At 33.6% G+C, this 22,803-nt stretch overlaps 1 protein-coding gene across 1 annotated transcript; it reads left to right on the plus strand.

The window, feature by feature from the left end:
- LOC102803783 (uncharacterized) lies at positions 1–22,596 on the plus strand. The gene is made up of 25 exons (XM_085507355.1): positions 1–126; positions 1,656–1,713; positions 2,372–2,459; positions 4,162–4,262; positions 4,803–4,932; positions 5,319–5,389; positions 5,502–5,582; positions 5,692–5,768; positions 7,213–7,263; positions 7,435–7,487; positions 7,806–7,932; positions 12,065–12,326; positions 12,808–12,917; positions 13,963–13,995; positions 14,729–14,848; positions 16,080–16,137; positions 17,004–17,091; positions 18,775–18,875; positions 19,414–19,549; positions 19,937–20,007; positions 20,118–20,198; positions 20,312–20,388; positions 21,738–21,788; positions 21,992–22,044; positions 22,381–22,596. The coding sequence occupies exons 1-25, from the start codon at positions 22–24 to the stop codon at positions 22,502–22,504; spliced, it is 2,307 nt and encodes a 768-aa protein (XP_085363481.1). The 5' UTR covers positions 1–21; the 3' UTR covers positions 22,505–22,596.
- The last annotated feature ends 207 nt before the right edge of the window (positions 22,597–22,803 follow it).

Here is a 22,803-nt window from a genome sequence, read left to right on the forward strand (position 1 = left end):
TGTAAATATACCAGCATCAACATGGCGGTTGTTTTCACTGTTTGGATATTAGTGCTACTGATGACGCAGTCGTTTTGTGAAGAATACGAATTGGAAATTCGCATGCCTACTGTTTCACCACCAAAGGTATGTATTTATTCACAACATTGTATCAAAATCAGTCGCACGTCAACACGAGTTTTTGCTAACTTTGGCTGTTACATGAGAACAGCGTGAATGGCTGTGTGGCGACCTCAAATGCCGTGAGGCGTGCCGGACACTGAGACAGCGGCACGAAATTTTGCGGGGGGGGGGGGTCTGCTCACAAACCTGGCGCCGAACATCGTCTGGACATCGTTTGTACACGGGCAGTGTGCAGAAGAGTCTCTAACACTGTGATCATCGCAAGGTAACATCAGTGTCATTGAAACTGGCAAGCAACTCCAAATGTGGAGTATACTCGAGGTTTGAGTGAAATCCACTGTGTGATGTCGAGTCCATAATTTTCATGTTATTGGTTTAACCAATTGAGCGAGAGTATTGTTATAACGAATAAGTAAATCTGTTATACATTTTATATTAAACAATTATAGTAAAGCTGTTCAGTTTAGAGGAACTGTTTGTCTAACCCAAGCACTTGCCTTGTTTGGAGTGTTATAAACAATGGGGAGTATTACTCTAATTGAGCGAGAATATTGTTATCACGAATAAGTAAATCTGTTATATATTGAACAAATATAGTAAAGCTGTTCAGATTGAAGGAACTGTTTGTCTAACCCAAGCAATTGCCTTGTTTGGAGTGTTATAAACAATGGGGTGTTTTACTCTATTGTCAGAATTCATTCAACAAGACGTAATAACGCGGACGATATTTGTAGGTTACAGCCGGTAAGGGTAAAGAGACAGTAATTTGGTGTATCGTAAAAAAAATAATTGTATTAGAACTGCGCCTGATGCCACTGTGAACACACTACTTTGCCAAATATGCATAGCATAAGCATAGCAACCGAGGCGTGACAAAAACTATGACGGGCGGGCGGACATATCAAAACGAAAGCATTTCGTTCTTTTATGAAACATATCACCAGACGGACTCAAGACACTGTGGGAAACTGCATTATATACAGCCAATGACATTGACTTCGCTCGTTATCGTATAATAACATGTCCAGTCGTATCACCATCGTTAGACTGGCAAAGTCGGGACTTCTTTTTTGTTTTACAAAAAAAAAAAATAATTGTCAATTTGGCCTTTTTAGCGTGATCGCGAAAACTAGCGTGACCGCGACTGGACGCATATGCAGGCATTCGACTGCTATTAATTATTCATGATGTCATTGATTATTCATGAGTGGGCGGGTGAAAGCTTGGGTCTCATTGGGTCACATTGGAAATGGCGGCCGAGTCCACGGAAACACGTCTACTGCTAATTATAGTGGTAGTGGTGCTGGGGTTTGGTTATTTCACTCATAGAAATAATTCGACCGCGACAACACCGAGAAAGAAAGTTAGTAAGGTAGTTTTATCGTCACAGACAAGCAAGAAAACAGGAAATTGCCTTCTTATAGAATCTGTTCTTACGCAGGGCTATTTTCCTGGACTAGATTATGCTGGTATGAAATGATTTATAATACAGTTGCAATAAAATAATTTCTTCTTTTTATTATTATTCTCAGGATGGTGCTTATTTATGCACAGCTTTAAATGTGACACAGAACTCAAACTCTTATATCAGTATGTATGTCCATATTATTCTGTAATTATCATATGATTTGCATTTCTATATATGGCTACTTACATATCAGTAATATCTTTGTCAAGAAACATCTACAGTTGAGTACATAAGCATATTGAACTGGAATTGTATTAGCTTCCTAATGTGTACACTGGCTTTAAATTGCCACAATTTGTAGGGTTTCATTTTAATTGAGTGAAATTCAAAGTAGTAGAAATATCATCTTATTGTAACTGGTATGGTATGGGTAAGCTTACGTTTCTCTTTTCTTTAACCTTTGGATTACACATTATGAGGATTCTTCTAGGATATGAAGTCCTACCCAAGATAACATTTGTGATCACAAACAGTGACATTTTATTATGAGGGGGACTTTATATTTCAGAAAAGTCTGAGCATGAGAGCTTTTTCTGACTTAAAACTCACCATTCCTAAACATATATAGCTATATTTTGAATAAATTCGGGTACTTTAGAAGTCCTGAAAACTGCAAATTGTAAATCGCGTTTTAATGGAGGCCAGATAGGCATATTTTGAATGATGCAATGCAACCAATCTTCTAATTCGCATATAAAAGTATGATATTGCAACTTTTTGGAATGTACTGCGCTATTTCTACTTACACATATTCTGTGTATTGTCATTCCTCATTATTAGTTGGCTACACCCCACATGCTGAAGTGAACACAGCACATCATATGTTAATGTTTGGATGTGGGGAACCCGCCGATGAAAGTTTGTCCTGGTAAGTAGAATTATATAATGGAATTGTATTGTATCAAAGGCATTGCAGCACCTTTACACTTTAGGTCGGCGCAAGTCAGAATTTAGTCACAATTATCCGAGAAAATGATGTTAGCAGGCGCGCAGGTAATTATTTGATGTGTCTTGTGGTGTGAATGATATTAGCGACATTGAACTAAAAGTTTAGACGGGATATTGATACTTAGTAGACACTTTAATAAACGTTGTATTGGTTAATCAAACTGAGTGGATCAGTATAATAAATAAATAAATAAATAAATAAATAAATAAATAAATAAATAAATAAATAAATAGCGCATTGGAGAGTATGCGAGGAGAGTATGGGTAATAAGTTAAGCTAGATTAATTATTAATTTCGTTTAATGACAATTAAACTTTGAGTAGTTGAAATGGGAGTTACGCTTGGTTCTCGGCATTACTTTCAATCAGTACTCTTGATCATTTTCATTACTACTCAAAGATACAAACCGAAGTGAATCAAGAAAAAACGGTCTGAGATAACACAGAGATTGGGTGACACTGACGAATTATCCCTACTTTAGCTGAACTGCCAACGAGTAGAAGTCAATGATCTGAATAGACTACATGAATGAGTGACTTGTTGACATTAATTGCACATAATAACTGTTACGTTGTAGAGTAGTCACGTTAAACTAAAAGTTTGGTATACATGCCAGTGTTAGAAAATTACGTGCGACTTTGGCTGAATAATAGTTTGGGATAACCAGAGAAAAGGACAAGAAGCTACACAATGCATTATTAAACAGACGGTGAATAGAACACCTTTTTTGTACCTTGTTGAAAAATATCTGGACTATGAGGTCAGTTCGAAATATAAACGACGACGGAAGCATATTTGACGGCATCGTTTGTTTAGTATAATAAGATTCATTTGGTTTGTATCTGGTTGTTTATTCGCATAGCTTTAACGAGCATTGTTATTATTCCTCTAATCGAAGAAATGAACCTCCGGAAATGAGAGATTGGATCACCACATGTCAGACAGATTACAATACCGTCAGAATATTTACCGTCATGTAAAGCGATACCTCATTGTATACCTTCACTTTGACCTCAAATTCGGACAACTGCAACGTAAACAAAACATGCAAACAAAATTAGTACTATAAAATTTGGGGTTCTTGAACCCTGATACGCACCAAAACCAGTCTACCAAATCATAAACATCAAGTTCCTGTCATGTAAAGATTAATATCGGGAATTATGTTCATCTTCTAGTTTTAATAGGGAAAAAAGGGCGCGTACCAACATGCTGATATCGCTAAACAAATCTTGTCAAAATGGCGTCGTTCATGTTAACGTGATGAATCGAAAAACTTGTGATATTTCTGATTCTTGGGAGTTTATTCATGTGACTTTATACAGATATCCTGATTTAAAAATTATGTGAAAAAGCTCGAATTCTGGAATAAACAACTAGGTTGTAAATAAAACACACATAGTACTGACAATGTCAAAAATATTGAACGGCTGTGTACTGATCACGTGACAATGCTTTGCTCATACACGCATCGCGCCTTTGCAAGGGAAGGAGGTCAATTCACACGTAATACAATGACCGTTTCCAGACCGGGGATAGAGGAACTGTGATTGATTGTAGGGAACTGGAAGAATAATATGACCGGAAGTAGTTTGAATTGTCACTTGAACTTTATTTTTAGGAGTTGTGGGAACATGGATACACGTGTGTGTGGTCCAGGCGCACCACAGCTTATAATATATGAATGGGGCATAAATGCCCAGAAATTGCGTCTGCCAGAAAGTAAGTCATTGTGAAAGCAACAAAAAACATATTAATATTTAAGGTTATATTGTCATTGAATACATATTATAAAAGGTGGAATTACCTTAAACTTATTGGTCGCAGTTGTGTGAAATCATGCCTCTAATGCTTGATAGTTTGTGGAAGTGGAACAACGGCGATCGGATAATTAGTCATAGTTGAATTTATATTCTATGAACAATTTGCTGATTAATTCATACAAAATAAACATAATTCATCAGGAGTTTTTTTATATATCATACCTATCGTTTCTTATGGTTTTATCAATTTATTACGCCTGAATATGTTTCAATAAATGAAGATTGCCAACATTGTCATCGAACCATATATTCCATATATTAGTAGATGTGCAGGAATTTTGTGAATATTTTGACATATGGTGTTTATACATATCTAATCACCAGGTTTGCATTCACCACATACTTTTAAGAACTACCAGATACACCATTTGTCTTTTTATTTATGATTATTAAACATATAATTACACGCACGTATATTAATGTATATTAACTCTTCCAGATGCAGGTTTCGAAGTTGGTGGTAATTCTGGAATCAAATATCTAGTACTTCAAGTACGTTACGGTCGCGGTCTAGTGGGTGAAGTATTAAAAGACGAACCAGGGTTGACATTAATAATGACACATAAAAAGTATATTTGTGTATCTAATTTTTATTTTATCTTACTATATAGCATGTTTGGGTGTCAAGGTATCTAGTTTTTTAGAATATAGTCATATATATAGATTTTTTTTTACACCAGGTCAATCATTTTGACTGGGTTATGTATGAAGTAGAGGCATAACAACGTTATAATTAATAGCTGATGTTGACACTTAATAGATAGTAATATTATATTGGATGATAACATTTAATGAAACTGATTATATAACACTACATTGTATCTACTCGTGTAAAATACTATTCAAATGTATTCTTTGACTACACGATCATGGCGATCAGTGGAAGTAATATTGCTCTGAAAGTAATGATAAACGTGTTTTGATTTATTTGATCTACCTTGTTCTTGTTTTAAAGGCCGAAGTATTTGACAGGCGTGTCTTTATTGTCGAGTGGGAGTTCTGCAATTCCCCCACACAAGAGGGAATGTAAGCATTTTTTTAATTTTCTTTATTTAAAATATACTATATTTATATTTAGGTTTCTTTTATTGTCAATTAAAATTGCATTTTCAAAATGCCAGTATCATTTACTTTACAGGGAATATAGATGTAGACTGTTTCTACAACGAACGAGCTGTTGTGTATCCATTTGCCTTTAGAGCGCATGCACGCTCACTTGGTAAGTCCTGTTATGTAAAGTATATGTACCTGGAAAATGATTCCATGCCTAATATTATCATATGAAAATATTTGAGAAGTTTGTTTATGCAGTTTCTATGTTATTCCAGGTGGGGTTATATCTGGATATCGTGTGCGAAATAATGAATGGACTTTAATAGCAAAAGACGACCCACAGAAACCCCAGGTAGTTTACAGTTAATACAATCTAAATTCAAAGTGTGGGCTCACAAATTCACAAAAAGGGTGAATTTAACAACACAAATACATTCAATGTTTTCTATGAAAATGCATAAAATATTATCATATGAGCAACTATGATATAAGTGGTGAATATTGTTTTAGTTCTGTAAATAAGTTTTTTGTTTTCAATTCACACCAAACAATGAGTTTTAACCCCGTGTTATTTTGTGACCTATATCAATGGCACACATAGCTCAACTGCGATTCCGGAAGTATAATCTTACGTTTGCAACCTGTTTAGTGTTGGTGCCTTTGTAATATAAACTCGCAGGTTAATTATCGATGACTATTAAACTGTTTCGACTTGCGGTATTTACTCATTGTTGACAAAGAGCCCAGACTGATAGTGGAGTCAGCGAGATATTACGTCTCGTGTACGGACTCTCACGAGATTACATTCTCAACTGAGGATCTTCAAAATTAATGAATTAACGTTTTTGTCAGATACACATTACTAGGACTCGCATAAAGCATTGGCAAATTACGATAGAACCAGATATAATGTTTAATACATTGAAATTAATAAGGATTGGAATACCAACATTGTGATCCTCACTTTTCGAAACCATGAATTAACATTCACTTTCAAGATACAACTATTAAGCAGATTAGAATGTCAACTGATAGGCTGCAATAGGTTGGAAAAGGCAGAGAAATGTAGTTAATTTTAATATCTTGTATAAACCAAAAATTCGCTTTTTATCAATAGTATAAGTCTACTTTTTAAATAGTAATGATTATTATCCAAACATTTATGTAACCATAATTTACAAAATATACTGTAGAGACAGCATGGAGAGGATTCTCTTAAATGCGAATGATCTGACTTCTAGAGGGGTTGCAGTATTCACAAGACTGTATAGTATAAGAATGTAGTAAAGTGTGGGATATAGTTATGATATAATAATAATAGTACTAAATATAGCAAAAGCATCAACAATAATGCGCCTGAGGTCGAGGATTTAGCTCGATATATGTTTATCTAAATTATACGAATAATCTAATCATGAATTTACGAAACCTGTGTTCATACAAAATTCTTTGCTTTTTAACTGAAATGCGAAGAAAATTGACAAGTACACTACACTACACTACACTACACTACACTACACTACACTACACTACACTACATAGTCAATAATGGTATACATAGAATGATGTCAGTCGTTTTGAAAAGAGTGAACCTTGCTTCACATGTAGCACCCGCCATATATAATTCCGAGTTATAATCAAATGATTATGTCAGGAATATAGTCTGAACAGTTTTTAATTACAAGCTCATTGTATCTTCCGAATAAAAAACCCTTTCGAATATTAAGGCCAATCGTTCTGTACTGAACTATTGGTTTGAATGCTGTTTTATTGATATTATATATACAATGTTGCAGGCGTTCTATCCTATACTCAATAACGTAGATATACGTCAAGGTGATATGTTGGTGAGTGTAGTTCTTTTTTGTCACTGTTCATGCTAGATGTGAATGTCTCAAATATAAGGTGGCTCAGCGTGATTTACCTCCACAGTGCCGAGAACTTTAATCCCTAATTTAGTCATTCACTGGTTATGCCATTTGAGGTGAACTGTCTAACCATGTACAATGTATTTTCAGGTACATAGGTGTACATATAATGCTGTGAGCATGCCAATTACAAATTATATAGGGTAAGAATACCAGTTAAATCTATTGTCCAAGGTAATGGGTAATCTATGGAAGTTGTTTCGTCAATAGTAGGTGCATTCACCTACATTAGTCAGTGAAATTAAATCTTGTAAGCAGAAAGCGTTCTTCTGGCATGACGAATCAACATGTCTGATGGAAAATCATCAAAAATGTTTGTAGCAAATTGTTTCAATGAAGAAAATGATTTGTATATTACATAACAAATGACAAGTGTCGGGTTTGCCTCGTATGTATATCCACAACGTGATAACACGTTTATGCTAATTGAAACATATTAATGAATCTGTTTGTATTCACAGTGCCACAACGGAAGACCTATGTTCTTATTTCATGATGTATTATTATAACAGTGCCCACAGTGGAATGGGAGGGAATGTGGAATGTATGATAGTGGCTTCCGACTCATTAAACTTCCCTGGTGATGAGTGAAATATTAATGACATGCAAATTAAATTGATGGAATATTTGTTTAGTAAAATGTGTAGAAATACCATGATGAAGTAAATCACATAGAAGAGTTAATGCTTATGTTATTTATTCATTATTTTTTTTTTCTTTCTAAATGTGTATTCATATTCATTGTCTATTTACATTAATTTACTACCGTTAACACCCGATTCACGCTTATTTCCATGATTGGATTACTATGTTAGCTGCCAATGACAAGCGTTCAGTTCGACAACTATTTTTTCATATGAACAAAAACATTGTTGCACTATTTTAAACATCAGGCAATGCTTATCGGAGAATCATAATATTATTATTATTACTACTTCACACTCACTGTAACCATCATTGGCGACTACGTTGATAGTAGTTTCAATCCGCTCTGATGTCCCCGGTAGTAAATAGTTTGCTGATATTGCACATTTGAAATGTATCCGATAGTGTGTGCGTGTTGCTGTGCGACTCCTGTTTTTTTCCTTAAAATCATGCATGATTCGCTGTTTTTCATTTTATGATTTTCAGTACTTTCTAATCGATAAAATGTCACAATAACTCAAATGGTGCATAATCATCTAATCGAATTCCGTTGCTGAACATTTATGTGTAAGATGTTCGCATTTACGTAGCAATGTGGGTGTACATATTTATTTGACGATGTTAAGTGCATTATCAACACGCAAGTCACAGGGTGAAAGTCAAGTTAGAAGTTGTCGATTATTGAATATTACGCGATATAAAAGTAATAATAAAACTGCATAAAATTGTTACACGTGTATTGGAACCCCAGTAATGATCTGTAATTTTCTGTACCGCGGAATTTATATAACCAACAATATAGTGAGAAATTGCCGCGGTATCCCTTGCTTGAAATACATCCGCACGTTTCATTGCGTTGACACACGATGCATGCATAAAGAATGGATGTAGTGTTTCAAATCATTTCGAAAATTGGAATTGTGAATATTGTTCCGTGGGATTGAGACACCAGTACTACTAAATACCTACCTTTCATCAAATTCGATCTGTCTGTTCTGCATGCACTAGACACGTCAGCCTGTCAGGATTTCCTGTAAATACGTTTAAAACAACATATACAGATTGATATACAGATTGGCTGCCTTGAAAGTAGCTGATAAATGAAAACATTTGGTAGTAAGATAAACAATTTTCAATCGAGGTTGACCAATTCGAAATAGGCATTACGGTCAATGCCGTCATACGTATATTCAAAAGTATTGTCATTACTTGAACGTGGTTTCACTACAACTACTGTAATTCACCAACTCGTCAATTTCACAGTACATTAGTAGCAATAAATGGTAGTTTCATGGTTATTGCGAGGCACGAAATAAACTGAATAAATAGAATATGCAAGAACAATAACGCTGAATTTACCAGTACATAGTATCGTAATTCTTGTTTTCCCCACGACGTTAAATGAACTTGATAAACGGTGTAGGATTCCCATTATTGATTTTAGTCACTATACAAAGCAGTTATAATGGAATCAGTGCACTTTAAATGAAATTCGAAGCTATAGTCAGTGGTAGTTTAAATATTTCCTAATTTCCCGTTCCATGGTTGCCGTCATTGGGGAAACTGTGATTTTTTCCAATGATGAAAATTATGCTTTTACGGATATGCTAACTAAACACATCAAATTTAATATGTATGCTGAGTTATTTGTTTGCAATTTAGTATTTAATACCATTTTAATCTTGGATTAGTGTAAAATGGTGGTACTCAATCCGAATGTTATTTGAAAATACAATGGCTCTTACTTCAAGCAAACTTTTACACATTTTCAGAGACCATGATGGCATAATTTACAGTGCGCACATAATTCAAGCAACGAATATCACTTCAGAATATTGAGTTTCATCTTTTTTTTTATCTTTTCTAGACTTCTGGATGTTGCGTACCGAATTTGTAGTGTTAACTATAGATCATTACATATATTACTAATATTCAATCAAATAACGTATTTCTGGTGATCTCTGTAGCCACTTGTAACAATTTAGTTTGAATTTCATTTGATATTGTGTTTTAAGCATTGCACATGTGCAAGGAAAACTACTCAACTTATTACTAGTACTCACAGCTTCACTACCTATTTGACCGGCATTTAGTAAATAATAAAAGTCGCATGGACATTGACATAACACACGCAACAGTGGCGACGTACATTTGTGCATGTAATTTCGATCCCTAAGATTGCTGATTCGTAGGATTGACCCATAATAAACGGTGCAGCCTTCTTCTAAGTACCAATTCTAATCTGCTTAGTAGGGCGCCTGGAATTAATGCTAACATTCAAGATAGTCATTTTCAAAACCAGTGATAACCATTTGAAAAAAAACACTTTGCCCTGAAAGGAAAATTATTTTCGCACTCATTTTACACTCATAATATGCTCTTTACCTCGGTTTTCGCGATTGTGATGTCAAGTTTGGTGTGTTATTGGGGGGTTCCACTCAACTTATACATACACTCTATTACTGAACTCCCATTGTCTCAAAACGTCACGACACTCATAACTTGTACATGTACCACACTGTCAATCAATATCTGGTGGTATTGCGATCGCTGAATTTGCTTCAATTAGATTGACTGACTATCACGGCGTTAATCGGCCATTTCAATACAGCTGTATTAAAGCAAATGAAATACTCGACATTAATACAATGTCGCACTGCTAACTGGAAGATTTCTGAACTTAACACACAATTCATTTTTCAACACTGATGATTTTGTTGCCTCCCATAAAATTTTTAATTTCTACTCCGTAACATAAATATTGAAATTATGTGAATACATCTAAATATGGCGAATTCTCGTCTGTATTTAAGAATAGGTTATTAATTCCTGAGACTCATTTTACTCACACCACGTTGTAGGTATTTCTTGGGACTAGTCTCCACCTTCAAATGCTTACCATCAGCAGAAGCTGTAACTAACTAGTTAATCAGAATAACGCTACCCCTGATCAATCTTCACTGATGAAAGTACTTTGTCGGTGTTAACCAATGTGATATTACAAATCTATCTGGCATTGGTATGCTGTTGTGTTCTCAACTACCATAATTGCACATTTAAAACTCTTCAATCCTTGAGCTTTTTTCCAGTTTTTTGATTCAGTTTCCTTTTGTGTCTTTCTGTCCAATTTCTCCAGATGACTCTTCGTGTCCTGGTTCTGCTAAATTTTGCCCATTCTGCGCTTCTCCAGTGAAAAACATATTGATAAATATATTGACACATCTACAAAATCCACGAAAATTCTAATTATGCTTTTCGATGGACGGATTTCACCTTTCACGATTATTGAATGTAATTGATACATCATATTTTTGAAAAACAGATTATTAAATGGGTTGGAGGAAAATTACTTTCTGCCTCATAGATGCATTACACTAATATGATTTTTTTATTTCCTCGATTTTCGCACTAGTCTGTCGTAAGCATATTGCAAAATATCCTCATAGTATTCTTCTGCAGTTGCCCGTCCCTTATTCTCTCCTCTCTGTATGATCTGGGACGTGGTTACATATGATTATGTTGTTTCAAAGTTAACTATAACATGATCAATCAATAGTCGCGCACCAATAAACTCATCCGTCAAGTGATGTGGTAGATAATCTTAATTTGTGTTAAATTTATTAATGTTGAAGTATGGCACTTTAACAAGCTCAACACCAAGATAAGTATTCACAGCATATGCATAAACACCTTTTTAATCATGTGAGTGAGTATTTCACATTATAATGATTCACTACATGCTAATGTGGACCTAAAAGAATTCTGACCATATTATTAAATCATGAATATTTTTTATAATATTTTATAACTCATTAGTTCCCTCATTTCTGATGTACTGTCTTTAAATCAACTGAAAGCCATGGATTGTCATCAAGTTTCGCATTTACTGTACGTTTCAAATAGCTCTAATATTTATATTAATCAAAGTGGTTGCTAGCCTCGTGAAGCCTGGTAGCATATCTAGCAATTTTACAGCAGTCTGCTGGTTTGAAAATTGCATCTATTTAACCACAAACAATACTTACAATGACCGTATAATTTACATTGTATTGATGGCACTGTATATAATTATTAGATTGATTATCAGATTTTAGATCAAGCTATTACAATTGTGGAATTGGAACATGCCCTTAATCGGTTAAATGCAAATATGACAGCTGGTATTGATGGTTTATCGCCGGAAATATTTAAGCATATTCCTATGATATTTAAACAATTACTTGTTAAACTGTTCAATACAATACTCAATACTGGTATATTCCCTCCACAATGGGTACATGGTTTAATTATTCCTGTCTATAAGAAGGTTGAAAGAGATTTAGTTAATAACTATAGAGGTATTACATTATTGCCATCGAAGACAAAAGTTTTCAGTCTGCTTAATTAGGTCAACTTGCACTATCCTAAGAACAGGCTGGTTTTCGTAAAAAATATTCATCAGTTGACAGTCTATTCGTTTCATCAACCATTATTGGTCGTTATTTGTCATTAGGAAGTAAATTATACTGGGCATTTATAGGTTTTGAAAGGCATTTGATAGGATTAACCACACCTTACTCTTTTATAAACTAACAAAATCTGGAATGGGTGGCAAACTATTTAAAGTATTGAAGTCCATGTACCAAGATATCAGGGCATGTGTTCGCTCCCCAGTAGGTATTTCTGAGTTGTTCAAATGTGAAGTAGGAGTCAAACAAGGCAGTGTTTTATCGCCACTCCTTTTCTCTCTCTTTGTAAATGATCTTGGCGAATCAATACAAAACAATCACGCCGGAGTTTATATAATGCCCATAAAATTATTTTATTTGATATTTGCAGACGATTTGTCAGTTTTTAGCTCTTCCATTATAGGTTTACAGCGTCTTCTGAATAATTTGGATCTCTATGCAAATAAATGGAGACTAAAAGTTAATATTGATAAATCTAAAGTAATGTTATTTAGGCGTGGGGGCAGATTGAAATCAACTGAGCAACGGTGGCTTGCAGGACATAAACTAGAAGTTGTTTCTTATTATAATTATTTGGGTATAGTCTTGTCGAGTTCTGGGCTTTGGAACTATGCCCAGTCTAGTTTGGCTAAAAAAGCGTCAGGATCGTTGTTTGCGATTAAGAAAAGTATTTCGCAATTTGATGGTATTGATGTAAATATTGCGTTAAAAATCTTTGATGGTAAAATCCTACCAATTTTAATGTACGCTAGCTAAGTCTGGGGCTTTTCCAATGGCAATCAAGTTGAAATTATACAAAACAAATTCTGTCGATTTATATTGAAAGTCTATCATAATGCACGAAATTTGGCTATAAGGGGGAGTTAGGTAGGTTTACTATTAAAACGTTTAGACTTATTAGGATTATTAAGTATTGGCTTCGCATTTTATCATTACCCCGACACAGACTGCTCTATTTATGTTACATGTTTCAGTACCATGAAGCAGAAAAGGGTAAAAGTGGGGGAAATCTGAATACTTTGTTAAGCTTTTCAAACAGCGATGCTTGATATTCAAAATTGGCAAAGTGGACTCGAGTTATTTCCGAAGTTGTGTTTTTATAGAAAATTTAAATTTATATTTGGTCAAGAGAATTATCTTAAAACAGTCCAAAAAGACTGTTACAGGGAAGCATTGTGTCGCCTAAGAATTTCTGCCCATTGTCTACGTATTGAAACTGATAGAAAATTCCATAATACACGCACAGAAAGGGTTTGTATTTTATGTAATACCAATTGTGTAGAAGACGAGTACCATTTTTGCATTATCTGTCCGTTTTACCAAGAGTTGAGATCTAAATACATCCAAAGTTATTATTATACATTTCCCTCAGCCGAAAATGTTATATGGCTATTACAATTACTAAATGCAAGAATCTTGCGTAATATTTTTAAATGTATTTTTCTCGCCACAAAAAAAAAAACGTAATACAATTATTTTGCTCTGACAGTTCATGTTCTTTTCATATTTTCTTGTTCTTTTTCAGTCACTAAAAAATGACATTGTCTTCTGTAAAATGGTATGTAATTACAATGAGTATACCTTAAGGCCGGAGGCCTACAGTATTATGAATAAATTAATTTATTATATGATTATTAGATTGAAATTTGACAGTACATTTTAGTGCATCCATCTATTGCAAGTTTGTAACATTTCATTTTCAGTCTCTGATATGGGATTTTTTTGTTGTTGCTTCTCTGTAATATCTGCTTTTACGAACCTGGTAAGGGAAACAGTTAATCGTAGTAATTTCTCAACTATTACATGGTGCATGCCACTTTTTAAGACTATTTGTAATTTATTTTTAATCCCAATTGTATATAACAATTCATAACTATACTACATAACTATTACTGCATCCACATATTTAACCCCTTGTAATGTATATTCTATGTATTTTCACAGATCAGTAAATAAATAAATAAATTGATCGATGGAGCGTGGAAACAATTTTTATATATAGAATCAACAGATTAGATATGCCATGAATATTGGAATATTTAAATAGACGATAATATATCAGTATTGGAATGTGTATTTGATGTAATTTGCTGATTGTGAAGTTTATTGTGCATTGCGTAAATAACTTGTATAACTGACTACCAAAAAATACATTTCACATTCATGTTTTTTCTACCACCGAATGGTTGTGTGCACACTTCTATGACCTTATAATGTTGTTTTCAGTACTAGGGGGTATGTGACGTCACTAAAACCCGCCGATATCGATTCAATCCTCTGTATTCTTTAAATATACCAGCGTCAACATGGCGGTTGTTTTCACTGTTTGGATATTCGTGCTACTGATGACGCAGTCGTACTGTGAAGGAAGCGAATTGGAAATTCTCATGCCTAATGTTTCTCCACAAGAGGTATGTATTATACACAATATTGTATCAAAATCAGTCGCATGTCAACACGAGTTTAGGATAACTTCGGCTGTTACATGAGAACAGCGTTAAATGCCTGTGTGATGACCTCAAAAACCGTGGATAGCCGTGAGTCGTGCCTGGCATAGTTTGTACATGGGCAACTGTGCACAGAAGAGTCTAACACTGTGATCAACGCAAAGTAACAGTGTCATTGAAGCTGGTAAACAACTCCAAATTTGGAGTATACTCGAGGTTTGAGTGAAATCCACTGTGTGATGTCGAGCATATAATATTCATGTTATTGGTTTAACCAATTGAGCGAGAATATTGTTATCACCAATAAGTAAATCTGTTATATATTGAACAAATATAGTAAAGCTGTTCAGATTGAAGGAACTGTTTGTCTAACCCAAGCAATTGCCTTGTTCGGAGTGTCATAAACAATGGGGTGTTTTACTCTATTGTCAGAATTCATTCAACAAGACGTAATAACGCGGACGATATTTGTAGATTACAGCAGGTAAAGGTCAAAGAGACAGTAATTTGGTGTATCGTAAAAAAAAAATTGTTTTGCAACTTCGCCTGTCACTGTGAACACACCACTTTGCCAAATAGTTACTACTCCAAGCGTGCAAATATACGATATAGAGAAAGGGTATACATTAACAATTGCATAAGCATAGCAACCGAGGTGCGACAAAAACTATGACGGGCGGGCGTACACATCAAAACGAAAGCATTACGTTCTTTAATGAAAGAGATCACCAGACGGACTCAAGACACTGTGGGGAACTGCATTCTATACGGCCACTAACATTGACTTCACTGATTATCCAATTACATGTCTATTCGTATCACCATTGTTTATTTTATAACGTTGATGTCATAACAGATTGTTTTAGAGACATGACGTGTCACCACAAATTGTTTTAAATGGACAGTTGTATTTATGAACAGCTTGAAATATTTGCTTCACCTAAAATGTGTCTACAGACAATCAGTCGAAAGTCCCTATTTTTTGTTTACTCTCACCCATAAAAAGCATTCTTCAGATTGCAAAATTATTCACGTATAACGATAATTTTCATTCAACATTTATAAATATCAGAAAGTACTAATTCATTGCATACTAAAAAAACTTTTATTTCTCCTGGACTAGATTATGCTGGTATTAAATGATTTATAATACAGTTGCAATAAAATAATTTCTTCTTTTTATTATTATTCTCAGGATGGTGCTTATTTATGCACAGCTTTAAATGTGACACAGAACTCAGATCTTTATATCAGTATGTATGACCATATTTATATGATTTCTATAAAGGATTGCTTACATATTACTGTCATTAATATCTTTGTCAATTTTAAACATCTACAGTTGAGAATGCATATACATATTGAACTGGAATTGTATAAGCTTCATAATTTGTGCACTGGCTTTAAACTACCACACTTTGTAGGGTTGCATTTTAATTGAGATTTATTCAAAATAGTAGAAATATTATCATATTGTAACTTATTTAAAATGGTATAATATGGGTAAGCTTACCTTACTCTTTTCTTTAACCCTTGGATTACACATTATGACGATTCTTCTAGGATATAAAGTCCTACCCAAGACAAATTTTGGATCGCAAACAGAAACATATTTATTATGATGGGGACTTAATATTTCAGAAAAGTATGATCAGGAGAGCTTTTTCTGATTTAAAACCCACCATTCCAAAAAATATATAGGTATATTTTGAAGAAATTCAGGTACCTTAGAAGTCCCGAAAACTGCAAATTGTAAATCGCGGTTTAATGGAGGCCGTTTAACTCAGACAGGCATAATTTGAATGATGCAATGCAACCAATCTTCTAATTTGCATATAAAAGTCGTGCTTTTATAAATATTGATTTTTACCTGCATGCTAGAGTTTATGATATTGCAACTTTTTGGAAAGTACTGTGCTATTTCTGCGGCTTAATTTGACTCAACACGGGAAAACTCACCCGGCCCGGACACGGCGAGGATTGACAGACCTCATCAGTAGGGTAAAACTAACCTGTCTCACGACGGTCTAAACCTAAAGAATTGCTTTACGTACACCACCCATGGATAGGTAGGTATTATAATAACCATATTCCATGTATTGTCATTCCGCGTTATTAGCTAAATTCATCCCACATGCTGAAGTGAACACAGCACAAGATATGATACTGTTTGGATGCGGGGACCCCGCCGATGAAAGTTTGTCCTGGTAAGTAGAAGTGTATAATGGAATTGTATTGTATTAAAGGCATTCCAGCACCTTTACACTTTAGGTCGTCGCAAGTCAGAATTTAGGCACAATTATCCGAGAAAATGATGTCAGGACATTGAACTAAAAGTTTAGGGATATTGATACTGTATAGTAGATACTTCAATAAACGTGTTATTGTTTTATCAAAATGAGTGAATATCAGTAAAATAAATAAATAAATAAATAAATAAATAAATAAATAAATAAATAAATAAATAAATAAATAAATAAATAAATAAATAAATAAATAAATAAATAAATAAATAAATAAATAAAGACTACTATCGGGAATAATGTTCATGTTCATATTTCTGATTCTTAGGGGTTTATTCATGTCAACTATACAGCAACTTGTGACTTTATTCGATGCAAAAGTTTAAAACAATGCTTCAATTTTTGTATATAAATGATTATGTTAACACTGAAAAGCGTATATTTTCATTTTAAAATGTCGTCATTTGCATTTACGATCGACGCGTACGAGCATCCATACAATCGCCGAATTAAAAAGAAACATCAAGCCAAACAACATAATAACCGTTCAATAAAAAGTTCCACAAATGTGGGATAATGCAATTTACAGTCTTTTTATCACTTTTCATTCTCTAGATATTCAACTTTTCATCAATATTATGTAGGATTATGGGTAAAGTATGACATCATAGAAACTGTTGTCAGAAATTGAAAAAATGGTTTCATCTATAACATGAGAAAAACTGATGCAAATTAGTTCAAATTTTCGTTTACTCATGTATATAATTATAGTAATGTTACAAATACATGTAAAGAGAAGATATTGGCGAAAACGTTAAAAACGTTTAGTTGTGAAATATAGAATGACACATGTTTTGTTCCCTTTTTGTGGTCAACAGGTAATATATCACTTTTATAACCTACTCACATCGGTAAATTGTATACAATATAAAGAAATTTGAGCATTTTGTAGAAAAATATTTTCAGTTCTGTTTCCATGACAATTATTTTATAAGCGTGTTTGGCACCGGTACATGTATGCTACTATGTTCTAAACTTTCAGCCATTTTGAAGTTCAACTTTTGAAGTTATTGATGAAATCATTTTCTCAATTTATGACAAATGATTCTATGATGTCTACTATACCCATAATCCTTTGAAGTATCAAGATGGCGGACTACAAAAGTTTATGAAATGTTGAATTAATAGTGATATAAAAAAACTGTAAATTGCATGTTCTTACATTTGCCGAGCTCTTTTATCTGGGAGTATTATGTTTTTAGCCTTGACTTCTCTTTTAACATTAAAAAAATGCGTGTGAAAAATAACAAATCAGCCCACCAATTTGTAATAATTAAAAAAGGGTGAACACAAAATCTTAACAGGAAAAATGTCTGGGTAAAGGTATGAAAATTTGTTGCCGAAATGTGTGAATAGATGAATTAAAAAACTACTAAATGTGACTTTATACAGATATACTGATTAAAAAATTATGTGAAAAAACTCGAATACTGGAATGAACAACTAATTTGTAAATGTCAAAAATGTCACACCTAATACAATGAGCGTTTTCAGACCGGGGATAGAGGGACTGTGATTGATTGCTGGGAACTTGAAGAATAATATGAGCGGAAGTAGTTTGAATTGTCACTTAAACTTTATTTCTAGGAATTGTGGGAACATGGGTCTCGGTGTGTGTGGACCAGACTCACCAGAATTTATATTGTATGCATGGGGTGCAAATAGCCCGGAATTGTCTCTACCAGCAAGTAAGTTATTGAAAGCAATAAAAACCATAATATGATTTAAGGCTACATTGTCATTGGATAATATTATAAAATATGGAATAAAATTAAACATATTGGTCACAGTTGTGGGATAAGTTACAGCTGTGAAACCATGCCTCTAATGACTGATAGTTTGTGGGACAACGATAATTGGATAATTAGTCATAGCAGATATCATATGTTATGAACAATTTGCTGATAAATTCATACCAAATAAACATAATTCATCGGAAGTGTCATACCTACCATTTCTTATGATATCATCAATTAATTACGTCTGAATGTGTTTCAATAAATGAAGATTGCCAACATTGTCATCAAACCATATATTCCATATATTAGTAGATGTGCTAGAATTTTGTGAAATCTTGACATATGGTGTTTATACATATCTAATCACCAGGTTTGCGTTCACCACATACTTTTTAGAGCTACCAGATACCTCATTTGTCTTGTATGGTTTTACTCCATTAAGCATATAGTTACACGCATGTATATTAATGTATACTAACTCTTCCAGGTTTAGGTTTCAAAGTTGGTGGTAATTCTGGAATCAATTATCTAGTACTTCAAGTACATTACGGTCTAGTGGATAGGTATCTAGATGAAGCATTAAAAGACACATCGGGTTTAACATTGAAGATGACAATTAAAAAGTATTTATTTGTATCTAACTTTCATTTTTATCCTACTAAATAGTATGTTTGGAACGGATGTTCTAATTTTTAGAATGTAGTCATATATATAGATTTTTTTTACACCAGGTCAATCATTTTGACTGGGTTATGTATAAAGTAGAGACATAACAACGTTATAATTAATAGCTGATGTTGACACTTAATAGATAGTAATATTATATTGGATGATGAAATTTAATGAAAGTGATTATATAACACTACATTGTATCTACTCGTGTAAAATACTATTTCATATGTATTCTTTGACTACACGATCATGGCGATCAGTGAAAGTAATATTGCTATCATGGAAGTCGTGATAAACGTGTTTTGATTTATTTGATCTACCTTGTTATTGTTTTACAGGCCGACGTATTTGGCAGGCGTGTCTTTATTGTCGGGTGGGAGTTCTGCAATTCCCCCACGCATGAGGAAATGTAAGCATTTTTTTATTTTCTTTATTTAAAATATACTATATTTATATTTAGGTTTCTTTTACTGTCAATTAAATTACATTTTCAAAATGCCAGTATCACTTACTTCACAGGGCATATAGATGCAGACTGTTTATACAATGGACAAGCTGTTTTGCATCCGTTTGCCTTCAGAGTGCATACAAACAATCTAGGTAAGTCTTGTTATATAACGTATATGTACTTACATTATTATCAATTACATGCCTGGTATTATCATATTAAAATATTTGACAAATTTGTTTACACAGTTTCCATGTTATTTCAGGTACGGTTGTCTCTGGATATCGTGTGCGAAATGGTGTATTTACTTTAATAGGAAAAGAAGACCCACAGAAACCCCAGGTAGTTTACAGTTAATACAATTCACAAAAAAATAATTTAACAACACAAATACATTCAATGCTTTCTATGAAAATGCATAAAATATTATCATATGAGCAACTGTGATATTGGTGGTGCATGGTTTTCAATTCACATCGAGTGATGTGTTTTGAGCTTGTGTTATTGTGTGACCTATATCAACGGCACACATAACTCAGCTACGATTCCGGAAGTATAATCTTATGTTTGCAACCTTCTTAGTGTTGGTAACTTTGTAATATAAACTCACAGGTTAATTATCGATGTTTGACTATTAAACTGTTTCGACTTGCGGTATTTACTCATTGTTGACAAAGAGCCCAGACTGATAGTGGAGTCAGTGAGATATAATGTCTCGTTTACGGACTCCCACGAGATTACATTCCCAACTGAGGATCTTAAAAATTAATGAATAAACGTTTGTGTCAAATAACAACAATTTTGTCAGATACAAATTACTAGGACTCGCAAAAAGCATTGGCAAATTACGATAGAACCAGCTATAATGTTTATTACATTGAAATAAATGACGATGGTAACATTGTGATCCTTAAGTTTTCAAAAACATGAATTAACATTCACTTTCAAAATACAACTATTAAGCAGATTAGAATGTCAACTGCAATAGTTTGGAAAAGGCAGAGAAACATAGTATCTAGAGTTAATTTCAATATCTTGTATGAACAACAAATTCGCTTTTTATCAATAATATTAGTCTATTTTTAAATAATAATTTACGCTGCTCTTATCCAAACAATTATGTAATCCGAATTTACTAAACATACTATTGAGACAATCTGGAGAAGATTCAAAATAATAATAATACTAAACAGAGTAAAAGTATCAACAACACTAATGCATCTGAAGTCGAGGATATAGCTTTATACGTTTATCTAAATTAGACGAATAATCTAATCATAAATTTACAAAATATGTGTGCACACAAAATGCTTTTTAACTGAAATACGAAGACAATTGACACTACACTACACTACACTACACTACACTACACTACACTACACTACACTACACTACACTAAAATACAATACAATACAATACAATACAATACACTGCACTGCACTACACTACACTACACTACACTACACGACATAGCAGGGTTCACATGTAGCACCCGCCATATATAATTCTGAGTTCTAATCAGATGATTATGTCTGGAATCTAGTCTGAAATCATCTTCTGAACAGTTTTTAATTACAAGCTCATTGTATCTGAAAAAAAAATTCTTTCAAATGCTAAGGCCAATCGTCCTATACTCAACGTTTGGTTTGAATGCTGTATTTGTATTGATATTATATATACAATGTTGCAGGCGTTCTATCCTGTAGTTAATAACGTAGATATACGTCAAGGTGATATGTTGGTGAGTATAGTTCTTTTTTTGTCACTGTTCATGCTAGATGTTTATTCCAGTATTCAGACCTCTTCTGATGCGAATGTCTCAAATATAAGATGGCTCACGCGTGATTTACCTCCACAATGGCGCAAGCTTTAATCGCTAATTTAGTCATCCACTGGTTATGCCATTTGGGGTGAACTGTCTAACCATGTACAATGTATTTCCAGGCACTTAGGTGTACATATAATACTATGACGGAGGATACTGTAACTTATATAGGGTAAGAATACCAGTTAATTGCATTGTCCAAGGTAATGGGTAATCATTAGCTATGGAAGTCGTTTCGTCAATAGTAGGTGCATTCAGCTACATTAGTCAGTGAAATTAAATCTTGTAAGCTGAAAGCGATGAATCAACATATATAATGATTGAAAATCATCAAAAATGTTTGTATTAAGTTATTTTGGAGGAGCAAATGGTTCGTATAATACATAACTAATGACAAGTGTTTGGTTTGCCTCTTTGCAAAGGGGTATCTACTTTGTATGTATATACACAATGTAATAACAAGTATGTGGTAAGTGAAACATGTTAATTAATCTGTTTGTATTCACAGTGCCACATTGGAAGACGAGATGTGTAATTTTTACATAATGTACTATGTCAATGACCAAACTGAACTGAGCGGGAAATGTGACAATGTGGATTCCAACTCACTTAACTTCCCTGTTGATGTGTGAAATATTATGACATGTAAATGAAATTAATAGAATATTTGTTTAGAAAAATGTGTAGAAATACCATGATGAAGTAAATCACATAGAAAAGTTAATGCTTATGTTATTTTCTTCATTATTTAACTTAATAAGTATGTATTCATATGCATTGTCTATTTACACTAATTTACTACTTGTAACACCCGATTCATGCTTATTTCCATGATAGAGTTACTAAGTTACCTGCCAACGACGACCGTTCAGTTCGACCACTAGTTTTTCATATGAACAAAAACATTGTTGCACTATTTTAAACAACACGC

This window comes from Saccoglossus kowalevskii, chromosome 13 (genome assembly GCF_978046115.1).
Source record: "Saccoglossus kowalevskii chromosome 13, keSacKowa6.1, whole genome shotgun sequence".
Classification (NCBI taxonomy): Eukaryota; Metazoa; Hemichordata; class Enteropneusta; family Harrimaniidae; genus Saccoglossus; species Saccoglossus kowalevskii.

Excerpts from the sequence above, each read along its gene's own strand:
- LOC102803783 (XM_085507355.1), top strand. The coding sequence starts at position 22 with ATGGCGGTTGTTTTCACTGTTTGGATATTAGTGCTACTGATGACGCAG. Across the intron at positions 4,933-5,318 it reads TTAATAATGACACATAAAAA|GCCGAAGTATTTGACAGGCG; the intron begins GTATATTTGTGT and ends CTTGTTTTAAAG. Across the intron at positions 18,876-19,413 it reads GGAATTGTCTCTACCAGCAA|GTTTAGGTTTCAAAGTTGGT; the intron begins GTAAGTTATTGA and ends TAACTCTTCCAG.